General features: G+C 42.4%; 1 protein-coding gene across 1 annotated transcript; it reads right to left on the bottom strand.

Moving 5' to 3' along the window:
- Window positions 1-7,895: 7,895 nt before the first annotated feature.
- On the bottom strand, window positions 7,896-9,582 carry LOC125556405 (transcription factor MYB2). The gene is made up of 2 exons (XM_048719173.2): window positions 9,143-9,582; window positions 7,896-8,877 (listed from the first exon to the last, which is right to left on the bottom strand). The coding sequence occupies exons 1-2, from the start codon at window positions 9,372-9,374 to the stop codon at window positions 8,135-8,137; spliced, it is 975 nt and encodes a 324-aa protein (XP_048575130.1). The 5' UTR covers window positions 9,375-9,582; the 3' UTR covers window positions 7,896-8,134.
- Between the last annotated feature and the right edge of the window lie 224 nt (window positions 9,583-9,806).

The following is a 9,806-nucleotide window of genomic DNA, read 5'->3' as shown; positions in this document are numbered from 1 at the left end:
ACCAATAAGTGCTAAACCCTTTGTCCATATGGACTCTGACCAAGATCATCCAGCGGAGATCCACCTCCGCCGGGGCGTCATCTTCCTCAAAAACGACGTCATCGAGGTCATCTTCCTTCAGGGCCAGCTCTTTCATCATCTCCTCCAACTTGTCATTTCCTTTTAATCCAGAAGCCGCCGGATCGCCATGATTTGCCATGGTTTCGTGAAGCAGATAGATCGATCCCCGCGACCGGAAACCGTCCGGGAGATGTAAGCCTTCACGCTCCTGCGAGCGAAGGCCGAAAACCAAACGGGGCAGACGAAGCTACCCCTAGATCGGCCGGTGAACAGGTCTCTGATCCAGCAAAGGGCGGAGGATAAAGCAGGTCTCAACGATCACCAGCGGCGACAAGAGGAAAAGAAACCCTAACGGGATTGATATAGCCTTTGGGGAGAGATCCTAGTTGATGCTTATTGGCATCAAATAGATTAGCCTACGCTGAAGGTAGGCCTAATGCGTCGGCCCACTCTAGTGAGCTCACTTGGTCATTTTTTCCTGTGGTTTTCTAGTCTGTTCATCTAAAAAAGAACCGGAAGATGGATATTTCATGAAGGTAAATTCTGAAAATTAAAATAATTATATATTTAATCCACCATGTACTCAAATATTTTTCAACATTTATTTAGAAAAATGTTCATCATATATTAAAAAATGTTCATTGTATATTATAATAATGTTCAATGTATATTTAAAATATGTTCACCGTGTTTGAAGAAATATTCACTGTGTAATTAAAAATGGTCATAGTATTTTTTAAAATGTTCAGTATATATTTAAAATGTCTCTTCGCATTTGACAAAACTTGACCGTATAAAAAGAGTTTTATGTATAAACAAATAGATTTACAAAAAAAACATAAATGGGAATGGAAAATATATGAAACAAAAGAAGAAGAAAACATTAAAAATAAAAAAATAAACTAGGAAAAGAAATAACCGTAAAAACATGGCAAATCAAAAATAGTAATAACTATTAAATCTGAAATGCATGAAGAAACAAAAAAAATCAACACGAAATAAAACAGTCGACACATTGGTCGCCCCGTCTGAAGGGCGGCTCTTAGCGTAGCAATAAATATATTGCTGGAGCCTCCACATGGTGAGCGTTGGACGCTTCTCCCACAAGAACATTTTTTTATGTTTTGTTTTTAGTTGTTTTAATTTTTTGTATTTTGATTTCATTATTTTTCCTGGGTTTTTCATGGAGCACAGGCATGTGCTTCACGCGGGAGCATAGTTTATCCTTCACATTGAGAGTATGAGTTAGTACTAGGTGAAAATATGTGTTAGTTCATGATGGAAGCACATGTGTGCTTCCAGCGGGGGCACGGATTTCCTAGTGGGTGGAAGCACGAATGATTTATATTGGAAGCATACGTTAGTGTAGTTGAGAGCACGAATGTTAGTAATAGTTGGAAGCACTTCAAGCACAAAAGTTGAGGAGCACAAGTTACTACTAGGTGGAAGCACGGTTCAGTTCGCGTTGGCAACACATGTTAGTTTAGTTGGGATCACAAATTTCCTCCAAAAATATTTCGTCAAAACCAATCAACCTCGGATCTCTTTTGATAATCTCAACACGAGGAATACAATAGTGATACAGGTTTATAATTCGGACTCACGGTTCACGAGATATTTCATTTTTTTAACAAATCTAGAAAGAAAAAAACATACATTGAACCTCATATCCCTGATGGCAACAAATGACACACATGCATTATGCCACTTCTCATCATCAGAGTAGTTCAAGGTAATCTTTGCAGAGGATACCATTTAATTAGTGATTTCGTGTAAAATTTTGCTAAAAAAACATTTGGCTGTGAAATTCAGCACAACAACATTCCAAAATTATTAAAAGGAGCACATTTGGTTGTAGACCATGTTTTAAAGGACTTATCCTTACAAATATTGGACTTTATTAAACAAAACTCCAAAAACTAAACAGGAAGCAATGAAACATTGCTGCATTTCCTTCAGCATGCACAGACGTTGAGTTCCGTGCATTACGCCAAGCTCACATCAGCAGCGTACATGGTGTGTGCCTGCAGTTGTAGACAAGACGTACGGGCTGACTTCATTGAAGTGCTTGGAGTGTACGAGTTGACAACACTGAAAGCGCCCTCCACCGCGCTTGGAAGCTTGCGCGCACGTAACAGTACCACAGTGCTTACCGTCGGCATGTGAAAACGATCCGCGTGCGCGCGTACATGCATGGGGAAATGCATATTTCCTGATAGGTTGGGTGCAAATTGTAATTCCGTTCCTCATCGTGAAAAGGACTGTTTGGCAACAAACCAACATAAAAAGTTCACACCATCCCTCGAAACATACAACGGTTGGTTGCGTTCATATTAAAAACTGAGAACCGTTCGGCGATATTCTGCGGTGCCAGTCGTGCTTAGTTTTGTTCTTCGTAGTTCTTCGCCAGATTTGCAATTGCGTTGTCTGGTCACAGACGTCTGAGTTCTGGCATGGATTTTCATACATCTTCACGCCGGCTCTGCAATGTGTGTTCAGTTGACGATCGCCTACAACAAAATCGGAGTCGTTTGCTCAGAATTTGGGGATGACGATGACGTCTCTAGGGGAGGAGTGATGACGATGACTCATGTGTGTTGTCTTGATAAGGCCCTCCTTGGAGTGGTGTGCGTGGGGTATCTTATGTGTGCCGCTCAACGGTGTGATGGTTTTCGTCAGGTTTTCCATGACTAACTGGGCAATCTGGTTTTGGCTCGGTTTCACTAATTAACTGCAAAACTCTTTTCTTCTTAATAAATGCAGGATAACTGTCATTTCGAGAAAAAAATTGAGAACTCTTCGCGGAAATTTTCATGAAAACAATCATGCGTGCAGAAAAAGAACATAAAATGCAGTTTATTTATACCGGTTATTTATTTATTTTGCAAATGCTTATTTTGTAAACTGTATAAATAAATGTATACAATTCAGCACAACAACATTCCAAAATTATAAATAAATAAACTATATAAATAAACATTTGCAAAGGAAACATAAGAAGAACGTTCACAAGTTACATAATTTGGTTAGCAACTACTCCCTCTGTTTTTAAATACAAGTCTTTTTAGAGATTTCAAATACGGATGTATATAGACATATTTTAAAATGTATATGCATTCAGTTTACTCCGTACATACGTAGTCCCTCGTTGAACCCCTAAAAAGACTTATATTTATGAACGAAGGGATTATGAACGTTTGCAAAATAAATAAATAAATAAATATGGTACAACTTATGTAACTTGGTGAATAGTCTTCTTATGTTTTTTTTCACGGATACAGATGGTCATCCTTTTGTACAAAATTTACAGTGCCAAGTTGTTGTCCATTTTTTTCAGTGAAAAAAGTTGCTCTCCATTTCATACATGCAGGAGTTTTTGCATTTAAAAAAGTTCAAAAATATATTTGGCTTCATTATTTAAGGATCCGAATATCAAGCGAGCGTCAAATTTTTAGGCATGGCAAATCAAACATTTTCATGGTAATTTATATTCACCGAGGATTGCAAGTTTAGTTGGCGAGCATGGCAAATCCGTCTCAATTTATTTTATGGCAGGAAATGGATGTCCTTGCAAACTAAAGTTCTCATCCTCGTGCCAGTATAAATTGCCATGAATTTTTTTTGATTTGTCATGCCTAAAAGTCTGACGTAAGGTTTTAGCATTTCTGTTATTTAGATCGAGTTCACATGTAGCATGTGTTAAGCCAAGCATTTTCCCTAGTACCTCGCATAAATCACCACGGAATGAAAACATCCAGTAACATTTACTTGCATGAATTTCACCTTAAACCTTAAAATGAATCTCAATTTTCGGCAACTAGTTTTATCTTTTAAAACCACAAATTGTGGTTGAACTCTACTGAGAACCAACCATTGGATGGATGGTTCGAATGCTGGTCATAGCCTCGGCCTATCATGTATCAAACTTCAGGCATTGTTTAAAAAATCAAACCGGTGAGGTTGTCTGTTCGGGTTATTACTGGTCAGACCGCTAGTGCATCGGTTCATTTGTGACAAAAATGTAATATTTAAGATATTTTTTAAACATTGACCTCACATGAAATGAATACACTTAAAAATGATGTAAACCACTGTTGTTTTTCATTTCAAAAAGTGTTATTAGCCCAGCTGGTTATTGGGCCTTTACCATGCCTTGCCTGAAGGTTAGGTGTTTGATTCCTTGTTGATGCATCTTGTTTTGAATATATTTTTCTACTAAAAGACTGGCACACCTAACAAAACTGGGCAAGGCACCGGTCAAGGTTTTTTCCTGTCGGTTCAGTCCGATTTTAGAAACTATGACTTCAGGTATGATACTCTATTTATTTTCCTAAAGCGGAATATCATTCAATGGCTAATGTCCTTTATGTCGATAGTAATGCATATGTGGTAATTTCATCAATTTGACAGGTCCATCGCTTTGATTTTAAGTAGGCCTTATGGCAGTGTGAATGGGTATGTCGTCTGTGAGTGTGGTGTAATCGTGTGCATGTGTGCCTAAGTTGTAACCAATATTTCTAGGAATATATTAAACACCAGTATTATCCAAATTTATTGAACATTTATCTCCTTCATTGCCAATGAGCTACTCCTACCTATGATTTTTTTTCTTGGAAGAAGGCTGAAAGTGTTGTTCTCAGCTCGAGCTCGTATGAGCTCGGTACGAATAGTAAATCCGAATTAAAAGAACTCAAATATTTTTGAAACAAATTGGTTAAGTTTGAAAAATGCTTTGTATGCTTTAAAGTTTCATAAGGGGATGACATCCGTGGAAGTCGTGGCAAACAAAGATACAAAATGCTTTGAAAAACAACATTTTGAAGCATCGATTTTTTTGCCATGTCTTTCACGAATTATCCCATGATGAAACTTTACAAGCAATCAAAGCATTTGTCAATGTTTGCTAAATAAAATTACTTTTGAGGGATTCTACTGTTCACCGAGCTCAGATAATCTGCACATGCTTTAATGATCAAGCTTAAGCGCTGCTGCTGGGGAAGCAAAGCTTGCAAGAAATCCAACCAGCCGCCAAAAGGCGGCGGGAGATGATAAGGTCGCACCAAAACACAGAGCACGACATCTCCTAGGAAAAAAAAACAGAGCACGACACTGTTGATCGATGCATCAGTCTGTCACAGAAATGCAGACCAATCATGCATAAGTTGCATCCAAAAGAGAGTTAGTGGAGGAACATGTCACTGCTGATGCCAAGTAGTGAGTACAAGTATCAGTGCTCAAACTAGTTTGAAGTCTCCAGCAGGCAAAAGCGAAAGGCAGTTCAATTCATCTCGATCTCATCAGAAAATAAAAAGGCAATTGATCTCACGGCCAGGATCCTCTCCTAGGTTCGCAGCTTGACCAATCGGCGCCGGTCGTTCGGGTCCTGGGGAAACTAAACTAATTGCGGAACCCGCACGAGTGGGCCTGGCCTGCCTTATCTGGTCTCCGACGTCATTGCACCACGTGGGGCCACGCCAGGTTGACCGGACGACCGTCGCCGGCGACCGGCGACCGCAGCTTTGACCTCCCAGCTGGCGCCAAGGCCCAAGGACCAAAGCTACTACACGTGACACCTCTTGCGCCCGGGCCGGTTCGCTGGCTGCGGACCTGCGGCCACTACCATTGCACGTTTACAAGGAGATTTTTACGCAGTCAACTGAACAAAGCCCTCCTTAAATGCCAAGCAAGTATGGTTTACTTGCAATGTTCATGTGTAGAGTATCTATTTTTGCATGTCTGAGACAACGGAATTTTCATTCAATTGGAACTTCTCAGAAGAAATAATCTGCGTCATGTGTGTAAGAAAAATATAACTTCAAGTAAATATGGCATATATGAAAAACAAAAGGACAACCGAGATCAATTGCTATGTGGAGTAACATTTCCGAATTCAAAGGCTACACAATTATGCGGATTAGCTTTGTAAATTGCGGTTCCATGCGGCACACTTCTTTTAGTAATTGATTAGGGTACATCTAGATGTGCCTTAATTATTGCACGTCTAAGTGACCCAAGTAAGTATAGAAAGGAAAAAAAAATATCCAGCTGATCAATTATTGCACGTCTAAGTGACCCAAGTAAGTATAAAAATCATATATCATTGATCAGATAAGATCAATGATATATGATTTATATGTGAAATATTTATGACACGTCTAGATGTGCTTTAGAAAAACTGATTGATTAGCTAGTGTAAATGAAAGAACACCCAGAATCAATCCCAGCTGGTGTTCAGTGTTCTATAGTTGGTTTCGAATATCAAGCATGGTGTGATGCATCCATGCATGCCACACTCATGAAACCGCGGATTATACATTAGAACCATTAGCTAGGTCTCCTTACCTAGAGAAAGGCGGCAGTCGTATCAAGGTGAGCTTATCTAGGCATCCTGTAGCTATGGATAAGCAAGCCAAGTTGTGTTTACATATATTACGAAGACCAGACTTGTCATCTCGATCAAGTCCTTAGCTTGGCCCAAACTCCAAATTAAAGTGTGCAATGAAGTACGTGGTGGAATCTCTCCAATTCACCGACTCCTTATCACACCATTGACTGTTTTTTGTCCTCCCTTCTCAAGTCATGAAGCCATTGGAGAGGCGTACTACAAAAGATGCACAACAAGCTAAAGGCATTGTGCACTTGCACAACAAAGTACATAGACTATAACTAATTCCGACTTATTCATGCGTCTTTGAATCACATGAATGGAAAACGTCGTCACAACACAATGGGTTCCTACAAGATCAACAGACAAGAATTTGGCATAAGATGCCTTTGGATGGTGCACTAGAAATATACACAAGAATCCTTTAGCTATGGATAAGCTAGCCAGGTTTACTATCCAAGCATTAAAGGATCCATTTCTACATGTGGATGTTCTTTCATGCTGTTCTGGCCGGGTCAGCTTATGTGGATAAGATGCTAATTACTTGAATACATCTACCGATGTAGAGGCCGGGGTTTCCCCTTTTTGAAAAAACATGAGGATATTCGTCGATCAGGTGATGAACATTCCTTGAGTAAATAGTCGTGCCTCATCCATAAATTTCACATTTTGCGAGCCAGAGTATGACCTCCAAGATTTCAATACTAACTAATTTTGGTTCATTCTTGCCATTTTGGATCACATGACTAGAAATATACGAATAGGGAAAATCCAAACTTGAGAGGTCAAGGAGTAATTTCTGTAGAAATTATTGGAGAGAGAGAGAGAGAGAGAGAGAGAGAGAGAGTATCGCATTTCAATCTTTGGTATCTCATCTCCAAAAATGTGATATTTTTATTTGAATTTGCTTGGAAAATTAACAAGTTTCTATACAGTGTCCAGAATAATTTTAACAAGGTTAAGTATATATCCCAACGTCACAACTGTTTGATTTTTTCTGAAATCTCAACCACCTAAAATTGCATATGATCATTTAGCCTAAAATATTAGTATCATGCATTTTTTTTGGAAAATCTAACTGCAATTCCTGTTGTGTGTGTTATGTACTAAATGACCTCAGTATAACGATGGCTCGATGAAATCCAAAGGTTGGGAAAGGTAAAGGGGATTTAAAGTGTACCTTGGTCACCGTGCCGAAAATAATACACATTACATGAAGGAACGTAGGGAGTTTTTGTTAGCAAGGACGGATTTAAAATAAGTTAAAGCAACTTTTAAACACATAATCACATTAAGTAAGCTTCGACGCAATATATCGTCCATGCGTATAGTTCCCTTCTGAATTTGATTTCTCTAGGTTTCAGTTTTTGTTAGTACTGTATGGGAGTATAAAATACTCCCTCCGTCCCACAAAAAGAACCACTGTAATTCGCATGATTACTAGGTTAGGTTTTTCATGTAAGATTTACTTTTACATATAAGCACAGAAACAATACAAATCTTCTAGCCATGTAGAAGAATTAAAGAAGATGTTTAATATGCACATTTTTGCATACTATGTAGCCCTAATAAACTAGTGATCACTCTATGAACGCGAATTAGTTTCCTCTCAAATTTCCTTTCATGCACCCTCTCTTGTCAAATTTCAATTTTGTTGAGCTCAGTTTGGCGCTCTAGTTAAGTTCATCGTCAGCAGTAAATGTCCTCTAGGCTCCACAAGTTGTCGTCGAAATTTCCGAACTCAAAGTCCGGGATATCGGTGGCGGCGAGGAGCTCCGACCAGCTCCCGCTGAGGCTGTCGCCGTGGATGACGTACTGATCGCCGCCTATGGCCCCACCCTCGCGGCCGGCGCACTGCATCATCGAGCCATCAACGTTCGCCGTGGCAGTGGCAGCGCCCCACGCTGGGAAATGGGCTCCGTGCGACGTCTCCGCCGGTGACAGAGAAGACCGGAGCGTGCTCGAGGTGTCAGGGCTCATGGTCACCGCCACCTTCCGGCTCGGCCCCCCGCTGCTCGCGTGATCGAAGCAGTGGTACTGTGATGCACCGGCCGGCGAGCTCATCGCCCTTGTCAGCGCCGGAACACCCACGCCTGCAGCGGCGGCGGCGGCGGAGGAGGAGCTTTCGGCCTGGATGCGCTCGAGGAGGCGCGGCATCCAGACTTGCCTGACGACGTCGCGGAAGCGGTCGCTGTTGACGTCGCAGTGGAGCTGCTTGGCGTGCTTCTGCACCCTGGTCCGCCAGTAGTTCTTGACCTCGTTGTCCGTCCTCCCCGGGAGGCGCTGCGCGATCTTGGACCACCGGTTGCCCCACCGGGAGTGCAGGTCCAGGATCAGCAGCTGCTCCTCCGGCGTGATGTTGCCGCGCCGGACGTCGGGGCGGAGGTAGTTCAGCCACCGGAGCCGGCAGCTCTTCCCAGTGCGCCTCAGGCCTACACGTGCCAAAACCAGGCCCATATCAGCGAAAAAGAACATGAGGAGGGACCTCAGCGGATAATGAGCTGCAAGTGATCAGTGCACATAGCTTAGCTACACGCTAGGTACGGCAACGAAAAGCGCTAGCTCATCTTATCTCTTGCGACGTGATCGATCAGAAAGAGCTCTAAATTAAAGCAGATGTGACATGCATGATCTTGCCACTAGATTGCTAGCTAGCTCTCAGTTGCATACATAATTAACTGATTAAGTAGTAAGTACCTGCGCATCGAGCGAGCGAGTTCCAGCGCCCCTCGCCGTGCTTGGAGATGTAGTCGACGAGGAGCATGTCCTCCTCCGCCGTCCACGGGCCCCTCTTCAGGTCGCCCTCGTCCTCGCTTGCCGTCGCCACTGCCATGGCCGCCTCTGTCGTCACCGCCGAAAAACCGGCCGGGCTCATCGGCAGCGCCTCCATGCCCATGCAGGCCTTGTAGTACTCCTTGTCCATGTCCATGAGCAAGGTCGAACTCGCTCAATCAAGCTTCAGGAAGACGTACGCGAGTGGTGGCCAAATCTTGGTGGTGGCTAGCTATACGAGTAGTAGTGATTGACCGGCAGGCTGTAGCTTGAGGAGAGTGAGACAGGGAAGATGGATCGATGGGTTTATATAGGGACCGATGAATATCGAGAGAGAGCCGACGACTAATGGCGACTGTGGTTCAGGCCGAAATGAGCTTAAGGATTTGGACTGGTAAAGCCTAAAGTGGAGGAGGGGGGGCGCGCGCGTGCGTGTCGCCAGATTAAACAACTCAAGCGGATTAAGAAAACAACGTGTCTGATTCCGGTCCACCTTTGACCGCTGACCAGCCCACGCAACGGCGGAGCCAGCTGGCAGTAATTCTTCTTCTCCATCCTTCTGCTCCGGAGAGTGAGCTTTGCCTTCTTA

Source organism: Triticum urartu, chromosome 1A, assembly GCF_056163025.1.
Source record: "Triticum urartu cultivar PI428250 chromosome 1A, HENAU_Tu73, whole genome shotgun sequence".
Lineage (NCBI taxonomy): Eukaryota > Viridiplantae > Streptophyta > Magnoliopsida > Poales > Poaceae > Triticum > Triticum urartu.
This window is presented reverse-complemented; position numbering and strand designations above follow the sequence as displayed.

Coding starts and splice junctions, on each gene's coding strand:
- LOC125556405 (XM_048719173.2), bottom strand. CDS start 9,374: ATGGACATGGACAAGGAGTACTACAAGGCCTGCATGGGCATGGAGGCG. Junction 8,878..9,142: donor CTCGCTCGCTCGATGCGCAG/GTACTTACTACT, acceptor TGGCACGTGTAG/GCCTGAGGCGCACTGGGAAG.